The following is a 25,092-nucleotide window of genomic DNA, read 5'->3' as shown; positions in this document are numbered from 1 at the left end:
TGGCTGGGATCCCGGAGCCCGAAATCCCGGGCCTAAGAAAAGGCTGGGTCGAGGTCGACGGCCATCTTGCTAAAGGTATAACGCTAGCACAGTTGCGCGAGAAGTGCGCAGAACCGGAAATTTCGTATGCGCATGCGCAATATGGTGCGCATCCGCAGTTAAGAAAATGGCCATCGGTAAAGGAACAGCGATCTGAGCATGCGCAGTCGCTTCCTACGTGCTACATACCGAGCGTCAGGATGTCAGAGGCCCCAGACTGCACCAATTTAAAATGGAAATGTCCCAAATCCAATTTAAAAGGGAAACGTCCCAAATCAAAAAAACAAAAATCGGTTAAAGCTGTAAAACAACCTTCCCTCACCTGGAATGACAGCGCAGTGCCGCAAATTGACCCAGGAGATGAATTTTACCTCCGAAGAACCCTCCGACAAGCAGTTACCTACGCACAAGCCGATGATTCCGACCTTGAATACTTCGATGACGATTTTTACAGTGTTTCCGGACCTCGCGAGCCCAATGATAGCTCCGTGGTCCTATATGACTATGACTTGGACGAACCTTTCGTGTTGCACATTGGCGGCCCCCATACTGAATCCGACGCAGATGCGGATTCATTTTTCGGATTTGAGGATCTTCAACCCAGCAGATATGACGTTCCAACTTATCAGTACCGGATGATGCTGCAGCCTGACATTACCAGACAGGGAGCGGTGCAAGCACACGGAGAGTGCCCTGCTGCCACACAGAGCATGGTCCACGTCCCGCTCAACGTTCCCGACTCTATGAAAGAAGACATGCAAGACTCCAGAGTGCAGTCCTCGCATGAACCAGAAGTGACTCCAGTGTCACAAGCTTCCACAGCAAGCTCGTGGACAGCCTCCACGATAGAAGCAACGCAAGACTCCAGAGCGCAGTCCTTGCACGAACAAGAAGTGACTCCAGTGTCACAAGCCTCCACAGAGAGCTCGTGGACGGACTCCACGATGGAAGGAACGCAAGACTCCAGAGCGCAGTCCTTGCAGGAACAAGACCATGAGGGTCTAGCAACCTCTCCTGACCAACCAGCGGCAGACGATGCAAGTCTGCCATGCTCCCGTGAACAGCAAGAAGGCTATAACAGCCTACCATGCTCCACTACACAGCAGCATGACCATGACGGTCTCTCATGCTACAATAAAGGGCACAGCGCTGAAGACTGTTCAAGCCCAACTGAAGACAAGCCAAAGGAATCGCCTCGTCCAAGCCCGAAGAAAAAAGGTTTATGCGCTGACCTTCAGGATCATTGTAGCCGAACAGAGATTAATAATGCAGCACGGCCACAGAAGGATGCTGAGGATTTCCTAACGAAATTAATTGTATGTTTAACTTGCAAGGAGCAGACTGAGAATTGCCAGTGTTTTAGTACGGATCGAAAAAATGGACAAGACATTGATCCTCAGGTAATGGAAATAACACAACCTGACTCATATCCACGGCAGGGACAAATGTCTCCCTTCAACACAATGCCGCAAAATCCCAACTTCGGAGACCAGCAGTTAGTCAGTAATGACTCTTCAAACCTGGAAGGGAACATTAATTGCATTGAACCTATACACACTCCACTGATTATTGAGCAGAACATTGGAGCAAGAATCCTGAGGACACCGACATCGAGTAGCCAGATAACGAATTTAACACCCACAGCAGTTTCAAGTGAACCAAGTGTGCTTTCCACTAATGATGAAGATGCAGATAAGGTCGAACCGATTATCCATTGTACCACACTAACCCCAGTGCTCAAGCAGTTATGTATGGGGAGTATGATGTGGGCAATTGAGAACAGTAAAAAAGAGACTGTGACCATGCCAGTCCCAGCAAAATCAGACCCAGAGACCATGAAGGCATGTACATCAAACAAAGTTACATATGAGGTACCTGAGAAGAAAAGTGAAACGGAATGTTCTTTGGAAAATGGTACAATGTCGATAGAAACAGTGGATACTAAATTCGAGACCATACATATGGGAGAATTTGGGGGTAATAAACAAGGTTCTGCAATGTCTGGGGGAAGATTTAAAGTTCCAAAGAAGAAAAGCCCAAATGAAGGACAATGGCAAGACAATGACAGTCCACCGACATGGTGTGCACCACCAGATGAAAACTCTGACAATTTACCCAACCCTAGTGAACAGCAAGCTGCTAATGACGATCTATCCACGGGATGTGAGACGAGTGACGACAGCATCCCACTTCCCATGCAAAAGGTGCAAGGTGACAGACCTCGCCTAGTGCGTACCAAGGCACTCAACGATCACGGTGGGACCACTGACGACTGCGGTGGCGGCGCACCGCTTCCACCCTCGATGGCTCGACCCTCTCCACTGGTTGGTGCATTCCTGCATGTTCCGACTCCAGAAGTGCAGCTTCAGGGAATCTCGGCTGCCTCCAGTGAACCTGTTGGGACTCCGGATGGGGGGCATCGACGGAAGGCAGACCGGACTCCAGATGGGGAGCAGCCAAGCGCCGACTCTGATCTGCGCACGCCAGACCTTGCTCCGGACGGGCGGTGTCGCGGCCTCGGTGATGGCACGCTCAGGGTGACGGCAGATGCCACGGCGACAGGGAATGGATCGCGTGGCAGTCCCACTGGGTCGGCAGTGGCAACCAGCACCGGCGGTCCAAGATGGACACACCAACTCGCGCCATCGCCAGACGTTGATGCGAGCAACAATTCTCTATCCAAGGCGACATGCTTCGACGTTTCTCTGCGGAGTCGCCCTTCCGGCACAGCAGGTGGCCGGAACCAGCGTACACGGTCTTGGCCAACTTCCACATCTGGCACAGTCATCGCCTTGCATGATATTAGTGATGGTGCTACTTCAATGGCAACGACCCATCGGCTACAAGATGCCGTCCACCACAAACATAAAAAGAAAACAGACTCCACCTTGTTCCTGGCATGCAGGGCGGATGGATTGGTGCGTAGGCGCAATCAGCGGGCTCTGTGCCGCCTTCCACGCTCGCAACTGCACCGTACGCACACGCCGGATCCTCCACTGGTTCCCAAGGATGACTTCGTGGAGATGCCACGGATCATGCCCCTTCCATCGCCACCAGAACCAAACCACAGCCAGGGCACCACTAACAAAGATGTTGAATGTCATATTTGCAAGAATGAAAAAGACCAAGCACTGCAGGAAGTACAACAAATGGTAAAGTAGAGACTTCGGCAACAACATCACCTCCAACAGTCCAAGGTGAACCAGTGTGACCACAAATCTCCACAGCTGAACCGGCTTGAGGACCAGCCCATTCTTGAGGCGGTCACCCACTAGACTGGACTTATAACGCTGTTAATACGTTCAAAAAGTCAAACACTTCTGTATTATAACCTGTTGTTGTTTATTGTTCCAGATATCGTCTGACCGGACCAATGTTCAAGTTTTTTTTTTTTCTCTCGCATCCAAGTTTTGTTATGGTACAACCTTGTTAGTGTGACGCACCCGACATCGCCCCATGTAAATAGTTACGTCATAAACACACGCTGTACACAACACAAACGCACACTCTTAGATGCACTCACGACACAATTGTATCTATAACCACGTAGGCACTTGTCTTTGTAAAAAAGGGGGATGTCATGATATTCAAACACACACATCATGATAGACACACCAACAGACAAATCAGAACACACAACACCACAACCAATGACAGAAAGATATAAAAGCACAGACACAACCCCTGGTGGTCAGGAAGAGCGGCAGAGGAGAACCAGGACACAGCCATAGCCGGGGACACTCAGGGAGACAGCACGTGCAGAGTATCCAGAACGAACTGTATAATAAGAGTTATAATAAAATAGAGTTGTACCACATACAACTGTGTTGGCTCATCTGTGCACCAGAGCACCCAACACCACACCTGGTATGAAGGGGGGGCGGTTAGACTGCCTTTTGGCAGGCTGGAGTGCCAGTACTTCAGGCCCAGCCTGCTTCGATGAAAGTGCAGCCAGAGGTCACCCTTCAGATTGTTCCCACCTTAGGGCCCTACCCCACAGTGGTCTGACAGGATGGGAACCTGCCTCCATGCCAATTAAGAAGTCGCCCAGTCGTTCAAAGTCCCAAACAGTTGCTTGTTTGTTCGTGGGAGTTGGGTTCGAGTCCTGGAAACATCCTCAACTTTTGTTTCCTGCCCACAAAGTAGCAAACTCAGCCCCTTCTCCCAAAATGGATGCTGGGCCAATAGAAATCTCCAAGATCTATATTAATAAATTCTTGTGAGGTAAGAACATCAAAAATGGTTCGAGGCAGTTGAGATATGGATCAGCCATAATTGAATGAAATGGTGAAGCAGACTTGATGGGCTCAAAGGACCTCTCGCATTGTTATGATCTTTTCATTTTCATGAAATAATCTCTTGTTTGTATAATTTGTTCATCTTTGGTCACAGCGCAGAACATTATCATAGAATTTACAGTGCAGAAGGAGGCCACTCGGCCCACCGAGTTTGAACCGGCTCCCTACCCAAGCCCACACCTCCACCCTATCCCTATAACCCAGTAACCCAACCCAACACTAAGGGCAATTTTGGACACTAAGGGCAATTTAGCATGGCCAATCCACCTAACCTGCACATCTTTGGACTGTGGGAGGAAACCGGAGCACCCGGAGGAAACCCACGCACACACGGGGAGGATGTGCAGACTCCGCACAGACAGGGACCCAAGCCGGGAATCGAACCTGGGACCCTGGAGCTGTGAAGCAATTGCGCCAACTACTGTGCTACCGTGTTGCCCGTAAATTGTCAATCTAAACAATTATAGCAATATTCCCTCTAAGCAGCATCTGCGGAGGGAGAATCAGACTGACGGTATCGAGTCAAAACGACTTTGGAAATTTTGAAGGTTTCTTAGCTTCACTCATTTCTGAAGATGAATCGTGGACGGGTTTCTCTCAGCCTCCTGTAGGGGCCAGAATTAGTCCTGGCAGCGGCCTAATCATGCCGTCGTAAAACGCGACGTGGACACTCTGCTGCGGGATGAGAGAATCCCGCCCCATACTCGACTTGGAACATTGGCAGGGATTTCCTGCAGGGATTTCCTGCTTCCAGCTATGGCGGAATAGTCGCAGGCAGGACGGAAACGTTGATGGATCGACTAATGGTCCATTAGCTCAGGTAGGAATTTTTGATCCCGCGGCGGACAGGTCCAGAGAAGCCCTGCCATTAATTCTGTTTCTCTCTCCACAGTTGTTGCCCGCCTGCTGTGTTTTTCCAGCTCTTTCTGTTTTACTTTCAGATTTCCAGCATCCGCAGTATTTTGATTTATTTTAGAGGCAAAATGAAGATGGGTACTAATCGGGCAGCACGGTAGCACAAATGGATAGCACTGTGGTTTCACAGCGCCAGGGACCCAGGTTCGATTCCCCGCTGGGTCACTGTCTGTGCAGAGATTGCATGTTCTTCCCGTGTCTGTGTGGGTTTCCTCCGGGTGCTCTGGTTTCCTCCCACAGTCCAAAGACATGCAGGTTAGGTGGATTGGCCATGGTAAATTGCCCTTAGTGTCCAAAAAGGTTAGGAGAGGTTATTGGGTTATGGGGATAAGGTGGAGGTGAAGGCTTAAGTGGGTCGGTGCAGACTTGATGGGCCGAATGGCCTCCTTCTGCACTGTATGTTCTAAGTTCTAATGAGATATATTTAATGGAGATTAAGTTGTAGCTTACATTTTTACAACATTGATGCAAGTTGTTGAATGTAAACATATCATAGAATCATTACAGTGCAGAAGGAGGCCATTCAGCCCATTGAGTCTGCCCCGACCCTCTGAAAGAGCTCCCTAAGCCCATGACCCACCTATCCCCGTAACCCAATCACCCACCTAACCTTTTGGACATTAAGAGGCAATTTAGCATGGCCAACCCACCTGACCTGCACATCTTTGGACTGTGGGAGGTAACCGTAGCACCCGGAGGAAACCCACGCAGACACGGGGAGAACGTGCAGACTCCGCACAGACAGTCACCCAAGGCCGGAATTGAACCTGGTTCCCTGGTGCTGTGAGGCAGCAGAGACAACCACTCTGTCACTGTGCCGCCCATATTCTTAAGTGGTGCTACACAAAACAATAACATCAGTGTTGCTTGCATCTGCACAAGTGGGATAAACTGGGGGATTCTGTCAATCTCTCAGGTGGAACGGCCTCCCTGGCATGGAAAATAGCAGAGCCATGACTGTGTTGGGGTTCTGCTCTATCAAGGCATTTCCCAGCTAGAACTTCCTTCCATTTACAATACAAATGTTGTTGGGTCAGAGTGAGAGACGGGGGTGGGATCTCCAGTCGGCGACGGCGAAATCGCGTTTGGCGAATGGCCGGGAATCCCCGTTTGCGACAAAATCGGAGGCAGCGACGCTTTCGCGATGCGCCCACGCCTCCAAGGCAGTGTACTCCAGGAGTCCGCCGCACGGCGTATCTACGGCCTCTGGACATTACCTGAAGCCCTCCCCCCCGATGCTCCGCCCCCGACCGGCCAAGTTCCCGACGGCGTAGGTCTCTGATGCTATTTTTTGTCACGAACTCGGTGTGGTGGCTGCGGACTCACAGTTGGGGGAGAGCTGATCCACCGGCAGGGGGACTTTAGCAGTGACTGGGGACACTGTTGGGGGTTGGTCTGGGGGTCGCGAGCCTGGCCAAGGGGCATTATTTGGCAGGCCGGGACCGCGCGCGGCCGCTGCAGGCTGCCACCATTGGCATGCGTGGCCACGGACCCAACAATTCTCCAGCCATATCGGCAGCTAGAGCCGGGGGCTCTACGCTGCATGCCTGCTAGCCCCCCCACCACCCCCCCCCCCCCCATCAGACGGAGGATTGGTGGGCGTTTTGCTCCGATGTATCGGTCGTAAAACACCTTTGTTCCCACGCCGGCATCAGGACATAGCCTGAAAATCGGAGAATCCAGCCCAGGGACTCCCAATGCCAGAAGCTCCTGCCTTCCTGGCTCTGTAAAGGTGTACAAATGAAGGGCAGCAAGTTAAGTGATTTGAGATGTACTGGCTTCGGCAGTCCGGCTTGCTGGCAGGGAAATGAACTGAACCCTCAGGAGCAAGGGCAGGAGTGGGGGTGGAGTGGGGAGGGGGGCAGAATTTTAAAACAATATATTCGTACCTGAGGTGCCAACAAAGGAATGACCGACTCATGGTGGGAGAGTGGTCAGGCCTTTGAGTCACACAGTAAATGTGGGCACTGGAGAAGGGCCTTGAATGGCCCTTGAGTCCGCCGATCTGTTGAAAACAAAGTGCCCACCCACTGATCCATCCAAACCTGGCACTAGAGGGCATTGGTGAGCACATCAATTCAGCAGTATATCATCCAGTTGCCTTTACATGTTGTTTAGAATAGCATTGGTCAAACCTTTAAATGAAAGGCTATTTCTCAACTGCTGATCAATCTCCTCCAAACACTCCTGGTTTTGGATGAACGTCCCCAGTGTGATGTGCAGGAGATCAATTACCTTTCTTTGGAGAGAATTTGGTCGATTTCTGAAAACTCTGATCCACATTAAAGTGAAATGTTGGTGTTTCATATGTCTTGCCGTCGTCTTCAATCCCGTCGACAATCCTGTAAAAACAGAAATGGGAAGGATTGAATGTGCACTGTTTGCTCATGTGAGGAACGTCAATCTCATGTGGTGACTGCACTATTATCAAATGGCTGACTTGAGTATCACTGACTGACACCTCCACGTGAAGGAAGCAACAGGCTCAACTTTTGAGCTGCGTTTGACACTGCCGCTCCTGCTCTGTTGCTGCTTCACTATCGCAGGTCTTCACCCCCGGCTTTAAATATCAGATTGCTTCAAATCTAAATGTTCACTGCTCTTATTTTCTCCTTAAAATGTATAGATCAGTTGGAATACGCTGCATAATCTCCTTTGCCCTGTGCCAGTGGGAAACCAAAGGACATGGAATTAAAGCGATCAGCAAAATAAGGAATGCAAGGGGCAAATCTATTTTAAACACAGAGGCCTAAATATTCTGGTCCCACCCACCATGGGAATTGTTGAGGGAGGGCGGAAGGAATGTTTGGCGGACCAGCAAATGGCCCATTGACTATGGGCAGGGCCAGAACTATAGAACGTACAGTGCAAAAAGAGGCCATTTGGCCCATCGGGTCCGCACCGGCCCTTGGAAAGAGCACGCTTCCCAAGCCCATGCCTCCACCCTATCCGCATAACCCAGTAACCTGACCTAACCTTTTTTTTTGGACACTAAGGGGCAAATTAGCATGGTCAATCCACCTAACCTGCACATCTTTGGACTGTGGGAAGAAACCGGAGCACCCGGAGGAAACCCACGCAGACACGGGGAGAGAGTGCAAGACCCTCACAGATAGTCACCTGAGGCCGGAATTGAACCCGGGACCCTGGAGCTGTGAGGCAGCAATGCTAACCACTGTGCCACCGTGCCCCCCATAAAATCACCCCCGAGTGAGTGGTTGAGGTCCGGGAAGCACTGCCCAAAAATGTGGTGGAGGCAGATTCAACGGAAGCTTTAAAAAAAGAGTTGGATAATTATCTGAGGAGCCAACATTGACAGGATCACATTGACAGGGAAGAAGATGTTGGGGAGTAACTAATTTAAAAATGTTTTATATTCCAGTTCCAATTTTGGATAAGCTTTTGGAAAATACTCTACCATTTACATTCACATTCTGTGGTGCAACAATTAATTTGCATTCCTTCTCATTCCTCCCCCTCCCCATTTACACTCCAACCCCATTCTGCTCTTTTGCCCCATTTATATTCATATTCTGTTCACCTCTTTCCCATTCCAATTTTCACTTGACAATACTCCTTCCTATTTACCCCATTCTCCATCAGCCATCAGGGCTGCTGTACTCGCCCAGGTTGTGTGTGTACAATGGTTGGCTGCAAATTGCTGACATGAACCATTCCTAACTCTTAGATTACATTAAAAAAAAAATTTTTTTTTTTTTTAAATGTTTTTTATTCTCCTCCTTTTTCACATTTTCTCCCACATTTACATCCATCAACAATAAACAATAATCAGCAAGATATGTCAGTCCCCATAACAACAACAATCCCACCTACCCACCAACCCCCAAACCTCAACCCGCATGTTTACAAAAACAAAGGACAAAAAGGAATCAGGGATTACCCGTAGTCACCCTTAATCTACACAGCCGCCCCCCCCCCCCCCCCCCCCCCCCCCCGCCACCCCAGGTCTCCAGCTCCTCCCGTCCACTGCCTCTTGTAAAACTCCTCCTCCCAACCTCGGTTCCTTCCCCCCAACTTTCCACCCCGGCTAGACCACTCGGACCCTGTTCTGCCAGGCTCCGATGGCCGCAGCCCCTCCCCCCACCTCACTCTCGTTCACTGGCCGGCACACACCGGCCAGCGTGGAGGCCGCAACCCGGGTCCCTTTCCCACTTACCCGGCCCCAGGAAAGCCCAAAGATCCCCTTTTAGCACACAAACCCCACATATCCACCTACACCCCAAAGAACCCTCATTTCGAGTGAAAGTCCCGTCCCTTCCCTTGTCCAAATATATACCACATTGGCTCCTTTAGTCTCTACACCCGCGCGCAGGGATACAAAAAAGAAGAAAATACAGTCATGAGGTTACATCGGCACATGGCCATTCCTCAATTTGTCAGTTCTGCCACAGTCCTTCTGCTTTCGCAAACTCCTCCGCTGCTTCCACCGTTCCAAAATAAAAGTCCCTGAGCTTGTAAGTCACCCTCAGCTTCGCTGGATATACAATGCCGCACCGCACCTTGCTAATGTACAGTGCCCTCTTCACCCGGTTGAAGGCAGCCCGCCTCCTTGCCAGCTCCACCGTAAAGTCCTGGTATACACGTATACCAGCTCCAGCCCACTGTACCACCCGCTTCTGCTTGGCCCAGCTCAGGACCTTCTCCTTCACACTGTACCTACGGAAGCACAGAGTCACTGCCCTTGGCGGCTCACTCGCCTTTGGTGCAGGCCTCCACGACCGATGAGCCCGATCCAGTTCATATCGGGAGGGATCCTCCCCCTCCCCCAATAGTTTTGCCAACATCGCGGCAAAATACTCAGTCGGCTTCGGTCCTTCAACTCCTTCGGGCAGCCCCACAATCCTCAAATTCTGTCGCCTGGATCTGTTTTCCAGGTCTTCCATTTTTCCTCGCAGATCCTTGTTAGTATCCATCACCTTCCGCATCTCTTTCCCCATCGAGGCAAGTTGATCACCGTGCTGCAATAACGTCTCCTCCACTTCCTTCAGCGCCTCCCCTTGCTCTCGCACCTCCGCCACTGCGCTCGCCACCTCCGTCCTCACCGGGGAAACCGCCTCCTCCACCAGCACACTCAAAGCCTCCCTCACCTCCTTCCTCACCGTCTCCATGCATTTCGCAATCTGCGCCAACTGCTTTTCAAATTCCGCAGCCATCACCTTAGTTATTTCTTCAGCCGTAAGCAGTGCGGCCTTCCCTGGTGCTCCAGCCTCCATTTTCCTTGGTGACCCCGCGGTGACCTTTCCACTCCCCGACGGACCTTCAGCTGTTTTTTTCCCGGCCGTTTTCTTGCTAACCCTCGACATTTTTCTTTGTTCTTTTTTTCCTCCTGTGTCTTCACTGTGCCTCCTCCGTGCCTTCTCCCCGCTTCTGCCGCCTCCGTGGACCCTGGGACTGGGCTTAAAGCCCCGAAAATGCCGTAGACGAACGGGAGCTCTCCATTGTGCGGCCGCCTCCTGCCCGCCATCACCGGCCTTAGATTACATTTTTGCTCCACTTCAAAGCCTTTCAGGCCAAAGCTACTGTAGTAGCGTGAAGGCACACTGAAGAGTTCAAGAGCGACAACAAAGCAAGAACACTTTTAAAGTCACACCTATAAGTCAGTAATTGTACTTCAGCATTCATTTTAATTGTCTTTGGTGTCACCTAAGTTTTCCTTGCAACTTTAGCACCAGATAATTAAATATAATAAGCAGCTTGCTTTATGTTTCCACCTTCCTCTGGCAGTGACTCATGCCGTTTTCTAACCCACATTCCCATGCTATATTCAGGATTAGCAAAGAAAGAAGCAAAAGGCAGGTTTGGATAATTTGTTGCTGCAAAGACTCCCTCCTCTCCATTCCTATGCAGAAAATAAACCCCTGCTGCACTTCACCTCTTTTATCAGTGTGAGGCATTGCTGGTTCCAGTGCTGGATTGTAGCTCAGAGTGTAAGTTCATGACTTGTTATTTTTAGATCTGACAACATTGAAGTGATTTATGATCTGTTAAAGTGACACAGATCGCAATATCAATTAAATAAATTCAAGCTGTGCTTATTTTTTAGTGAGGTGCATCAAAATAGGTACATTAATGAGCAATTGACACTCTGGGTTGGCTGAAAGTCTGAAAGTATGAAAGTTTCATACATCTGAAAATGCATCAGGCCCAACGTCCTTGCTCATGTCCCATTTTTCTTACCGCGCAGAAAATGGCGCCCAATAGTGAAGATTAAATAAAATAATCTTTATTATTGTCACAAGGAGGCTTACGTGGTAGCACAGTGGTTAGCACAGTTGCTTCACAGCTCCAGGGTCCCAGGTTCGATTCCCGGCTTGGATCACTGTGCGGAGTCTGCACGTTCTCCCCGTGTGTGCGTGGGTTTCTTCCGGTTTCCTCCCACAGTCCAAAGATGTGCAGGTTAGGCCATGCTAAATTGCCCTTAGTGTCCAAAAAGATTAAGTGGGGTTACTGGGTTACGGGGATAGGGTGGAGGTGTGAGCTTAAGTAGGGTGCTCTTTCCAAGGGCCGGTGCAGACTCGATGGGCCTCCTTCTGCACTGTAAATTTTATGATTCTATGATTCTACATTAACACTGCAATGAAGTTACTAGTTTACTGAAAAGCCCCTAGTCGCCACATTCCGGCGCCTATTCGGGTACACAGAGGGAGAATTCAGAGTATCCAATTTACCTAACAGCCATCTTTCGCGACTTGTGGGAGGAAACCGGAACACCCGGAGGAAACCCACACAGACACAGGGAGAACGTGCAGACTCCGCACAGACAGTGACCCAGCGGGGAATCGAACCCGGGACCCTGGTGCTGTGAAGCAACAGTGCTAACCACTGTGCTCCCGTGTCGCCAATTATGGGGAGGAAGTGACAAACAATTAAAGCTGTCGATCACCCCTCTCCGAGGGACCTATGTTTTTTATCGGGACAATAATTTTTCACTATTGCTAACTATTAATTCAATCTACCGACTATGGTGAATTGACAGTAAGATTTCTTGGCGCAATCGACCAAATTCAGATAGCTGAAAATTCTAAAATGATCACTTTTTGAGTTGATTATTAAAGAGCTTGGTTAGTCTGAAGTGGTCCTAAAGTGATGGTTGCAGTGAAGTCTCTTTGCTTTTCGAGTGAAGAGCCAGAGGAGAAGTCAGGCAAGAACCCACACAATTTCTCCACCATTTCTGAAGGGATGATTCCACGTCAATTGTATCTGATAGCTATAGTCAGAGGGGCTAGTGAGTTACCATTCTTCCCACACAGCAAGTCAGGTAGAATCTTTAGCGCATGATTGCATTTCAATCCAAACATCCCCTTTGCATATTGAACGAAAGACAGATTTGCATGCACCGTCATGTACAACTGTGAGTGTCACAAGTTTTAAAAAATTTTTTCCAATTAAGGTGCAATTTTGCGTGGCCAATCCACCTACCCTGCACATGTCTAGGTTGTGGGAGTGAGGCCCATGCAGACACGTGGAGAATGTGTAAACTCCACACGGATAGTGACCCGGAGCCGAGATTGAACCCGGGTCTTTGGCGTCGTGAGGCAGCAGTGCTAACCACTGCGCCGCATTGCCGCCCCATGAGTGACCCGAGTTGCCCCCTATACATCCACTGTTGTCATGCACTGTTTATTATTTTCATCCGTCTCTGCACATGCATTGCGTACATAGTCGTTAAATTGTGCAGGTCTCTTAACGATATATGTGCATACTGTCGTTAGCTGTTTGTCTGGGTGATGGTCCCTCTGTGGGGAGTGTCATTCCCGTGGCACTTGTTGTTGTGCTACCTGTTGCTGTTGTTCCATTTCCGTTGCTGGGGACCAATGGACCTCTGGGAATGACGGTCGTTCTGCACTTAGTGCAGCTGTTGAGACCCCATCTTCCTGATTGGCTGCCTGCAATGAAGGAACAGCTTCTGTAATTGCTTGCAAGTGTCTGCTGTTGCCCTGGTATATTTATTCATTCACATCCACCATGTATGATTGAGGTGGCAACTGCTCCATGCATGTCTCCATGTTTCCAGGTGGGCTGATTCCTGTTGAGGGCGTTGAAAGTTTTCACCCTGACTGGCTCTCCCAATGCTCAACTCTGTCAATGGTTTGATAGTTTTATCAAATTGAAAGTTGGCTTTCTACAATTTCACTTTGATTCGCGTCAGTTACTACTTTCGGCATCAGTAGCTTTTATGCCATTGGAAGAGTACTTTGTGTGTAGCATGACATAATAGATTTGGACTGGGCTACTTTCCACACCTTCAGTTAGTGTGTTTCCCACTTGACTGCTTGTATAAATCTGTGCTAGATTTGCTTGGGTCACTTTGGCACTTCAAAACACTTTGAAGTGGCTTGTGGTCTCCCAAGCAGGTAGTGATGAAGATAATTACAAGCATAGACAGTAGCCAGACACTCTTTCTCAATTGCTCACTCTGAGCTTAGCATTGTTCATTTTGTGTCAATGCCTCGGATGCAAATACGACCAGTTGTCCTTACTGCATATTAGTGCTGCTCTAAGACCTGTCTCCCTGGCATTGCATTGCAAGGCAGCTTTATAATTGATACCATAATACTTCAGCGCTAGTGTTGTCATCACTAGTTGTTTGATTCTAATGAACATTGCTTCTTCCTCTATGCCCAGATGCCGCTACACATCCTCGGCAGTGAGCTGACTTCAAATGGTTTACACTCCGATGACAATTTCAGCAAAGCGTTTGCTAAATCGTTCACAAATCCAACAAATCTCTTGAACATCCAATGGTCACTTCATTGCCGCTCCAACTCTGACCTTTTCAGGATCCGGGCGAAAACCATTTACTGTCAGTCCAGGACCGATGTACTTGACTTCAGGCATCTTCAACTGTAATTTGTTCTTCTTCAGCTTCACGTTCATCTGGTGAGCTCCTCCCAGCAGACGCACGATATTCTGATTGTGATCAGCAGTCGCTTCTTCCATTGTGTCGCCACATCCATAGATTAGCACATCATCCATAGCTTCCACTCCGGGAAGATCACTGACCTTCTCAAACTTTCTGCGTTGATACTCTTCTGAAGCCACGGAAATGCCGAAAAACATGCGCCACCATCTGTGTCTCCCGAACAGCATCCAGAATATCATTAGTAAACTGCTACTTTCATCCAGCTTCACTTGCCGGTAACCATCCTTTGGCATCTTGGCTAGTAAAGGTCTTTGCCTTGGCAAGTTGTGACAAAATTCCTTGAGTGCTCGCCATGGGGTCGTGAGATATCTTCAGCACTTTATTTAAATTCTTTGAATTGGTTGTTTCACGGCAACCAGGCTGCTAATTCAGTCTTTTGGGGGTTGTTATTTTCTTGATTACTCCCTTCTTTTCCAACCTCTCTATCTTGTTTTTTATGTTGGGCTTGAGGGAAGTTGGAACTGTTCTTGGCAGGTGCTGAATTTGTCTAACACTTTCAACTACTTTGCGATCATATTCTCCCAGCAGACATCCCAAACTCGGTAAACACAACGGGCGGGATTCTCTCAGCCCGGGGCCGGGCCGGAGAATCCCCGCGACCGACGTGAACCCCGCCACGCCGCCCTGACGCCGGGACGCGATTCTCCACAGAGCTGAGAATTGGCACCATTGGCGCCAGCGTGGTTGGCGTGGCGCCGGTCGGGGGCCGCTCTACGGGACCCCCTGCCGATCCTCGGCCGGGGACTGGGCCGAGCGGCCGTCGTAAAAAACCCGAGTCCCGCCGACGCCGTTCACACCTGTTCTCAGCCGGCGGGGCCTCGGGGTTGAAGGGTCTGGGGGTGGCCTGAGGGTGGGTGGGGGAGGGGGGGTCCGACCCCGGGGGGGGGGGGGGGGGCCCTCCGATGTGGCCTGGCCCGCGATCGGGACCTACCGATCGGTGGGCCGGCCTCTCTGGCGGGGGGGCCTCCAAACTTGCTCCAGCTGAGCGGGGTGGTTTTTGCTTACTGCCTCTGACCGGGAAGTCGAGATCTTTATTCTTGCCATTACATTGGGCTCTCAGATTAATTTGTCCTCTCGGTCTGAATATTGTGCCATCATATAGCCTCAATCTTACTTTCGAGGGCTTCAGGGCAGCACAGTAGCACAGTGGTTAGCACTGTTGCTTCACAGCTCCAGGGACCCGGGTTTGATTCCCGGCTTGGGTCACTGTCTGTGCGGAGTCTGCGCGTTCTCCCCGTGTCTGCGTGGGCTTCCTCCGGGTGCTCCGGTTTCCTCCCACAAGTCCCGAAAGACGTGCTGTTAGGTGAATTGGACATTCTGAATTCTCCCTCGGTGTACCCGAACAGGTGCTGAAATGCTACGACTAGGGGCTTTTCACAGAAACTTCATTGCAGTGTTAATGTAAGCCTACTTGTGACAATAATAAACATTATTGTTATTACTTTTGGATTGCCATGCTGACCCTCTACACACAGGTCGGTGAAGGTTGTGATGGTGCATGATGCACCAGTGACAATCTGACACTTCACGTGCATTTGATGCTCTCGTTCTGCAGTCATCAGTCCAACAGTCACAAACCATTTAGCACCAATAGACTGGAGCCTGTCTGTTGCAGAGTGTATAGTGATTTGTCAGACTTTGCGACTGATAACTCTCCACTGATCATCTTAGGCTTTTTGTGAGGGCCACGAAGAAACCAGCACGAGTTTTAAGGATACAAAAAATAACATTTATTTACAATAACATATATATACAACAGCAGCAGCAACTTCGCTTGCTGCTCACTCCTTCCTGCTGGTTCCAAACTGGCCAGCTTTATTTATACAGGGAGTCTGCTAATGATTTCTCCTTCCCCCTCATTGGGGAAGCTCATACGCCCACAGGATTGTGGGATTGTCATTAGTCCCCAGCCAATGGTAAGCAGGCAGGTTATAACATCCCTCCCCCTCAAAGTCCAAGGAATCCACCGAAGACCCTGGCGACTCGTTTTGTCGCAGGCCGGACACCATTTGCACAAGGCGCTGGATCGGGCGGCGTGTAACGAGACGGAGACCGGCGCTTCCGTGATGAACGGCGTAACGGTTGTACATCCATGGCCTGTGGGCCCGAGGATTCCCCCTCTGATGCGTCCTGTGTCTCCATCTCGGAGTCAGAGTCTGCTGCCTCCGTCATCTCGGCGCCTCTATCTCCACGCGGTTCTGTAACGACCTGCGCAGGCTTTGAGTGAATAGTCTTCTGGACCAAACGTGGTCTACATGTTTGCGCTGGAGATGACCCTGGGCTTGCACCTGGTAAGATATAGGGCCCGTTTGGCGAACGATTACGCCAGGGACCCACTGGGCGCCACCAGCAAAATTCCAAACGAACACTGGGTCACCGGGCGCAAACTGCCGATGCCGAGAAAATCCCTGTCCCTGCCGTTCTTGTGTGCGGCGTACTTTTGCGCCAATGTCTGGAAAACCATACTAAGGCGGGTGCGAAGTCTCCGGCCCATTAGGAGTTCTGCGGTAGCTACCCCAGTCACCGCATGGGGGGTGGTCCTATATGAAAACAAAAAGCGAGCCAGTCTCGTGTCCATTGACCCTGCTTCTTTAGGCCTCATTTGAATGTCCGCACTGCGTGTTCCGCCAACCCATTTGAAGCCGGGTGGTAAGGGGCAGTGCGGATATGGCGTATGCCGTTCATTTTCATGAATCTCGCAAATTCCTCACTTGTGAATGGAGTGCCGTTATCCGTGACCAGCACCTCAGGGAGGCCATGCGTACTAAAAGACAAACGCATCTTCTCAATTGTTGAGCAGGACGTTGTGCCTAGCATCATATGCACCTCTAGCCATTTCGACTGGGCGTCGATTAATAGAAGGAACATGGATCCTTGAAAAGGGCCTGCGAAATCCGCATGCAAGCGCGCCCAAAGCCGCCCTGGCCATTCCCAGTGATGTAGGGGCGCGGCCGGCGGAAGCTTCTGATGCTCCTGGCAAATGGAGCAGTTTTGGGCCACCTTCTCAATGTCGGTGTCGAGGCCTGGCCACCAGACATAACTCCGGGCCAACATTTTCATTTTGGTCACACCTGGATGCCCATTGTTCAAGTCTCTTAGTATCAGCTCCTGGCCTTTTTCCGGGACAATCACACGCGTCCCCCACAAGAGGATGCCGTCTTCCACGCTGAATTCTGACAGCTTGGAGGAAAATGCCCGCAACTCGCCTGGGAGCTGTCTATGCTGCCCACCATACAGGACTATGTGCCGAACCTTTGACAGGACTGGCTCCGTCTGGGTCCACTCACGGATCTGTGATGCCGTGACAGGCAAGGTGTCCATAAAATTTAGGGTTGCAACCACTTCACCGGTCATGGGGGTCGACATGGGGCCGGTCGATAAAGGCAATCGGCTCAGTGCGTCGGCATTCGCTATCTGCGTTCCTGGTTTGTGCTCCAGAGAATACCCGTATGCAGCGAGCAACAAAGCACAGCGCTGGATCCATGCGGAAGCAATGGGCAGTATTGGCTTATCCTCTCTGAAAAGTCCCAGCAGAGGCTTATGATCAGTCACGATAGTGAAGTGGCGGCCATACACGTACTGGTGGAAACGTTTCATCGCAAAGACCACTGCCAGGCCCTCCTTCTCGATCTGCGCGTACTTTTTTTCCGCTGCAGTCAATGTGCGGGAGGCGAAAGCTATCAGCCGCTTGGCCCCGTTCTCCATCTTGTGGGACAGGACGGCCCCAATACCATACGGGGATGCATCACATGTGACGAGCAAAGGCTTTCCAGGATCATAGTGAGTTAGTAACCCAGACAACGACAATTGTTGTTTTACCCGCCGGAAAGCGGTTTCTTGCGGCTGACCCCAAACCCAGGTGTGATTTTTCTTTAGCAGAAGGTGCAACGGGGCCAGCGTAGTTGCCAGATTGGGGAGGAACTTCCCGTAATAGTTTACGAGACCGAGAAAAGAACAAAGATGCGAAGTGTCAGTTGGGGTGGGCGCCTGTTGAATCGCGCGCACCTTCTCTGCGACGGGATGCAAACCTTCGCGGTCCACCCGATAACCCAGGTAGACTATTTCCTTCGCCTGAAAGACGCACTTTGTGCGACGTAAACGGACTCCAACCTCGAAAAGCGTCTAAGGCCAGCCTCCAGATTTTCCAAATGTTCCTGCTCCGACGTCCCTGTGATCAAAACGTCATCTAAGTAGACAGCGACACGCGGTAAACCTCTCAAAATGCCCTCCATAATGTGTTGAAAAATAGCGCAGGCAGAGGATACTCCAAAGGGCAAACGTGTATATTCATACAGGCCCCGGTGTGTATTAATCGTTACATATGGTTAGGAGGCAGGGTCCAGCTCCAACTGTAGGTACGCGTGACTCATATCTAATTTTGTGAACGAGAGTCCGCCTGCAAGCTTCGCGTAGAGATCCTCTATGCGAGGCATTGGATATCGGTCGAGTCAGGAAGTTGTATTCACTGTAAGTTTATAGTCGGATCACAAGCGAACTGTGGCATCTGGCTTCATTACAGGTACAATTGATGCTGCCCAGTCAGCGAAACGGACGGGCCTGATAATACCCAAAGTCTCCAAACGAGTGAGCTCCCCTTCTACCTTCTCGAGCAAGGCGTAAGGCACTGGGTGCGCCCGGAAATAGCACGGTGTGGCTCCTGGTTCGATTTAGATACGGGCTACGGCCCCTTTTATTTTCCCCAAACCGGGCTGGAATACATCTGGGTATCATCCTAGCACCTCAGTCAACCCTCCAGAAACTGTTTGGAGGATGTGCTGCCACTGCAACCGCAAATGGCGCAACCAGTCCCGACCCAACAGGCTAGGCCCACGGCCGCGCACCACGATAAGTGGGAAACACCCCTCCTGGCGTCCATAAACAACAGGGGTCATCGTAGTTCCTGCAATGTCCAATGGTTCCCCCGTGTAGGTGGCCAACCTGGCCTGTGTGTCGGTTAATGTAAGGGTCTGTATACCCTGCTTGATGCGGTCGAATGTCCTCTGGGCGATCACGAAGACCGCTGCGCCAGTGTCCAACTCCATCTCAAGCGGGTGACCATTGACCTGTACTGTCACCTTAATGGGGCCACACGGGGAGCTGCCACACAATGCAGCTGCAGGCAGTCGTCCTCCATCTCCACGTCCTCAGGAGTAGTCGCCGCAGGTTAATCCACATGGAAGGTACGGCCCCTGAGCTGGTCCCAGTTTCGGTTGGAACGATGGCGCCTCTGGCGCCCACAGGACCGGCGTCAGCGACGGGGTCGGTGCCTACAAGTTTGACACGGACATGGCTCCTGATCCATTGGTTCTGGAGAAGGCTCCCTTCGGGGAGGAATGTCCGATGGCCACTGGCATCGATCCGAAAGTCGCCTCACCCAAGAGGAGTGCGGGGGGACATTTTTGGACGGAAGGGGTTGCGCCCCAAGGCATACATCTCCATTTCCTGTAGCTCCTGCACTCCTCATTCTGCACTCTCTCGGGACAATACTATTTGAATGGCCTGTTGAAAAGTCAATGTTGGCTCAACTAACAACTTTCTCTGGGTGGCCGCATTGTTAATACCGTAAAGCAAACGGTCGCGTAACATTTCTGACAAGGTCTCACCATAGTCACAGTACTCCGCAATCCTGCGTAGCCTGGATAGAAAGTTGGCAAGGGATTCTCCTGGGGCCCTCTCAGCGGTATTAAACCGGTAACATTGGACTATCGTGGACGGGGTTGGGTTAAAATGTTGCCACACTAAATTCACAAGTTCATCAAACGTTTTGGTGTCCGGCGCAGCTGGGTACGTAAGGCTCCTAATCACCCCAAACGTATGCGGGCTGCAGGCGGTGAGCAATATGACCATCTGGCGCTCGTTTTCGGTGATATTGTTTGCCCGGAAATAGTAACGCATCCGTTGTGCGTACTGGTTCCAGCGTTCCAGCGCAGCATCAAAAACATCCAAACGTCTGTACAGAGGCATGGTGTAATAGAAAACAACTTCCAACCTGTATCCAACAAAAATCCAGGGAGGTGGATTCAGCAGTGTAGACAGCTATTCACTTTAACCCTCGTCGCCAGTTTTGTGAGGGCCACGAAGAATCCAGCATGAGTTTTAAGGATACAAAGAAATAACATTTATTTACAATAACATACATATACAACAGCGGCAGCAAATACGCTTGCTGCTCACTCCTTCCTGCTGGTTCCAAACTGACCAGCTTTATTTATACAGGGAGTCTGCGAATGATTTCTCCGCCCCCCTCATTGGGGACGCTCATACTCCCACAGGATTGTGGGATTGTCATTAGTTGCCAGCCAATGGTAAGCAGGCAGGATATAACAGGCTTATTTCGCTTCTTCCAGCTAAAACCTCGACTGATTCATGTCACATCAACAAGGTATGAAAATTCAGTCGGTGGGGGGGGGATCCTCCCAATCATTTTTTAAAACTGCAGGTGTCAAATAACATTACTGTGCTGAGCTGTGGAATCCAGAATGCAGGGGCGGGATTCTCTCAGCCCAGGGTCGGGCCAGAGAATCCCGCGACTGGCGCGATTTGCAGAGCAGAGAATCGGCGCCATTGGCGCGGCCCCCCCCCCCCTGCCGATTCTCGGCCCGCGATAGACCGAGCGGCCATCGTAAAAAAGCCGAGTCCCACCGGCGCAGTCCACACTTGCTCTCAGCCGGCGGGAACTCGGCGTGGAAGGGTCGGGGGCGGCCTGTGGGGGGAGGGGGGGGGGGGGCGACCCCAGGTGGGGCCTCCAATGTGGCCTGGCCCACGATCGGGGCCCATCAATCGGCGGGCCGGCTTCTCTGGCTGGCTGCCTCCTTTCTGCCGCGCCGGCCCCTGCAGCCCTGCGCCATGTTGCGTCGGAGCCGGCGCGGAGAAGGGAGCCACTGCGCATGTGTGCGTTGGCGCCGGTGCGACTGTGCATGTGCGGACCCCGTGGCGCCCAGTTGACGCCGGGATTGGCAGCTGGTGCGGCGTGAACCACTCCAGTACCGTGCTGGCCCCCTGTAGGGGCCAGAATTGCTGATCCTGAGGCCGTGTTGACGGCGTCGAGAAACGCAAAGGCGTTTCCAAAGGCATCAACACTTAGCCTCGGGATCACAGAATCCCGCCCCAGGTTCGTGCCAATACGAGCCATACTCCTGTGAATTCACAGATCCTGTGAATTATTATAAAGGGCGGGATATTCTGCACCGCGTATCCGTATCCCAACCCCCCCCCCCCCCCGGTGTACTTTCTGCCGATGGAGGAGGCCCGTCCTTGGTCAGTGGTGGGGTTTTCCAATCCCGCCGATATCTGTGGGGTTCGGAGTGTCATTGCAACCTCTGCCGCCGGGGAATGTGCCGTGGGGAGTCACCATCGACGGGACTGGAAACTCCCACTGGTGGAACGGGGCAGAACATTTCAGCCAAAATGAATTCTGCTTCACAAAAACTGCACCTCATCAAGCGTCTGTTTCTGCTCCTCAAGACAAATTCAAATTACGGTAATCAGCAATTAGGACCAAAATGAAGCACTCATTCCAGATCTTCAAACAGGTGTGTGGTATTGACACAGTACCCATTCTCCACTCTCTCACCAAAACTTTACAAGGAACCTTTTACTTTCAAACATGGCAGAGGGTATCACATAGTGGCATCACCCAGTTATTTCCATTATTACAGGAAATGCTTGGAGCTGAGGAGATTGAGGGCCGGCACAAACATTCTGTGGGCGGCACGGTAGCACAGTGGTTAGCACTGTTGCTTCACAGCCCTAGGGTCCCAGGTTCGATTCCCGACTTGGGTCACTGTCTGTGCGGAGTCTGCACGTTCTCCCCGTGTCTGCGTGGGTTCCTCCGGGTGCTCCGGTTTCCTCCCACAAGTCCCGAAAGACATGCTGTTAGGTAATTTGGCTATTCTGAATTCGCACTCTGTGTAAAGTATTTTTCTCCGAGCAGCTCAAACAGATCATGCAGTACATGAAAGGAAAAATAAATAAAAAGAAAATACCGAAAATAATGTAAGCCTACTTGTGACAATAAAGATTATTATTATTATCCCTACTTTTGTATCTCAGGTTGTTTTGTCAGGGGTGGTCAATTCATCTGGATAAAATACCTACGGACAGCACCATCACTGCCTCACAACTGAAAGACATAATCATCCTGACCAAGGCCACAGAGAAATTCTACTCTTGAAGAGAAGCAAATATTTTTTTTCTCTCTCTCTATTGGTGACTCACAAATTAAATCATTTCAAAAACTGCGATGTTTCGAAACCGTGCCATTTGCTACAATTCTATTCCTGACTGCAAATCCTGGAGGTGGTCATGTACAGTTCCTCTTTTTCTTAAAAGAGGAATTTCACCCCCAAATGTCCACATTTATTCCAAAACTGCCCTGACATCCATTGTATGTGGAAAGCAAATCCACCCAAAGTCTGTCGCAAATATGAAAAATGAAAATCGCTTATTGTCACAAGTAGGCTTACATTATTTTTGGTATTTTCTTTTTATTTCTATTTCCTTTCATGTACTTCATGATCTGTTTGAGCTGCTCGGAGAAAAATACTTTACACAGAGTCACAAGGCTTCCAATGAAGTTACTGTGAAAAGCCCCCAGTCGCCACATTCCGGCGCCTGCTCGGGAAGGCTGGTACGGGAATCGAACCGTGCTGCTGGCCTGCCTTGGTCTGCTTTCAAAGCCTGTGATTTAGCCCAGTGTGTTAAACCAGTCAGTCAGCCAGTTCCTTCAGTGGTTTCTTTCCATCATTCAGCAACATCAAAAATCCTGGGAAATAATCTCAGACTCATTCTGACACCGGGGCCCAACATTAATTTGCAACAAATGACGATGAAATCCCCAATTCTATTGACTAATTAGTGAAATATTCCACAACTTTCGCAAGATTCAATAAGAGATTTGATCAACACCCAAATGTATCGTTAAACACACAGGCCCGAGGAATTTTATAAGAGACTCTATGCATCGGAGCTCCCGGCCAGGGGGGAGGGAATGTGGCGATTCCTAGACGGGTTGGAGTTCCCCAAGGTAGAGAAGGGCCTGGTAGAGTGGCTGGGGGTCCCCATTGGATTGGTGGAGATAATGGAGGGTATGGGGTCGATGCAGGCAGGGAAGGCCCCGGGTCCAAAGGGTTCCCAGCGGAATTCTACAATAAGTCCTCTGGGGATCTAGGCCCCTGATAGTAAGGGCATATAACGAGGCAAAGTACAGGGGGGGAATCTTCCCCCTACGTTATCGCAGGCTTCGACATCCTTAATTTTGAGGAAGGATAAAGATCTGGAGCAGTGCGGGTACTACTGCTCGATATCACTGCTGAATGTGGATTCCAAACTGTTGGCAAAGATCCTGGCCTCGCGGATTGAGGACTGTGTGCCGGGGGTAATAAGGGAAGACCAGACAGTCTTCGTAAAAGGGAGGCATCTGTCGGCTAATGTTAGGCGGTTGTTAAACGTGATAATGATGCCCCTGGAGGGACAGGAGATGGAGGTGGCTGTCGCTATGGACGCGGAGAAGGCGTTCGACCAGATGGGATTGGAGTGTTGGGACGGTTTGGGTTCAGGTGGGGGTTTGTGGTTTGGGCACCGATCTGTGGGATTCACAGATTTGCACAGGGGGGCTTAGACGCCGGGGTTCGAGGGTGGCGGCGAGTGGGGATCGGGCAGTTTTGGGACGTTTTTGTGGGGGGCAGCTTTTCGGGTTTAAAGGAATTGGAAGAGGAGAATGAGCTGCCCAGCGGAAACGGGTTCCGGTACTTACAGGTGCGGGATTATGTGAGGAAGCAGGTGTCGTCCTTCCCGACCTGCCGCCCCCAGGGCTACAGGACAAGGTGGTATTGAGGGTAAGGTATCCGAGATTTACAAGGCGTTAATGGACTGGAAGGGAGCCGTGATAAGGCATGTTAAACGGAAGTGGGAGGAGGAGTTGGGGGCTGAAATGGAGGCTGGGTTCTGGGAGAAGGCTTTGAGGAGGGCGAACGCATCTTCCTCGTCTGCTAGGCTTAGCTTTATTCCGTTCGAGATAGTGCATAGGGCGCATATGGCGGTGGCCAGCATGAGCAGGTTCTTTGAGAGGGTGGAGGACAGGTGTGGACGGTGCGCGGGGAGTCCTGCGAACCATGTTCACATGTTTTGGGCATGTCCAAAGTGGCGATATTCGGAGTGTCAGAAGACCCGGGTGACCAGGGGGAGAGATTAAGACCGACGTTTTGGCCTTTGCCTCCCTGGTAGACCGGAGACGGCTCTTGTTGGAATGGAGGGACTCGTGGCCGCCGAAGCCGGGGGTGTGGGTGAGCGACCGGGCGGAGTTCCTTCCATAAGACATAGGAGCAGAAATAGGCCACTCGGCCCATCGAGTCTGCTCCGCCATTCAATCACGGCTGATATTTTTCTCATCCCCATTCTCCTGCCTTCTCCCCATAACCCCTGATCCCCTTATTAATCTATCTCTGTCTTAAAGACACTCAGTGATTTGGCCACCACAGCCTTCTGCGGCAAAGAGTTCCACAGATTCACCACCCTCTGGTTGAAGAAATTCCTCCTCATCTCAGTTTTAAAGGATCGATCCTTTAGTCTGAGATTGTGCCCTCTGGTTCTCGTTTTTCCTACAAGTGGAAACATCCTCTCCACATCCACTCTATCCAGACCTCGCAGTACCCTGCAAGTGGCAATAAGATCCCCCCCAATCCTTCTAAAATCCAGACCCAGAGTCCTCAACCGTTCCTCATACGACAAGCTCTTCATCCCAGGGATCATCCTCTGGACTCTTTCCAAGGTCAGCACATCCTTCCTTAGATACGGGGCCCAAAACTGCTCACAATACTCCAACTGGGGTCTGACCAGAACCTTATTCAGCCTCAGAAGTACATCCCTGGTCTTGTATTCTAGCTTGAATGCTAACAT

The 25,092-nt window shown here is 50.8% G+C and overlaps 1 protein-coding gene across 1 annotated transcript in view; it reads right to left on the bottom strand.

The window, feature by feature from the left end:
* Positions 1-25,092, bottom strand: part of kcnh4b (potassium voltage-gated channel, subfamily H (eag-related), member 4b) — a 237,984-nt gene that overhangs the window by 22,673 nt on the left and 190,219 nt on the right. Inside the window, exon 14 of the mRNA XM_072487319.1 lies at positions 7,488-7,594. Within this exon, the coding sequence (XP_072343420.1) occupies positions 7,488-7,594 (107 nt within the window). The remainder of the gene's footprint in view (positions 1-7,487; positions 7,595-25,092) is intronic.

The sequence above is a fragment of the Scyliorhinus torazame genome, chromosome 21 (genome assembly GCF_047496885.1).
Source record: "Scyliorhinus torazame isolate Kashiwa2021f chromosome 21, sScyTor2.1, whole genome shotgun sequence".
In the NCBI taxonomy this organism is placed as follows: Eukaryota; Metazoa; Chordata; class Chondrichthyes; order Carcharhiniformes; family Scyliorhinidae; genus Scyliorhinus; species Scyliorhinus torazame.
Note: the sequence above shows the minus strand (reverse complement) of the source record. Positions and strands in the feature narration are given on the sequence as shown.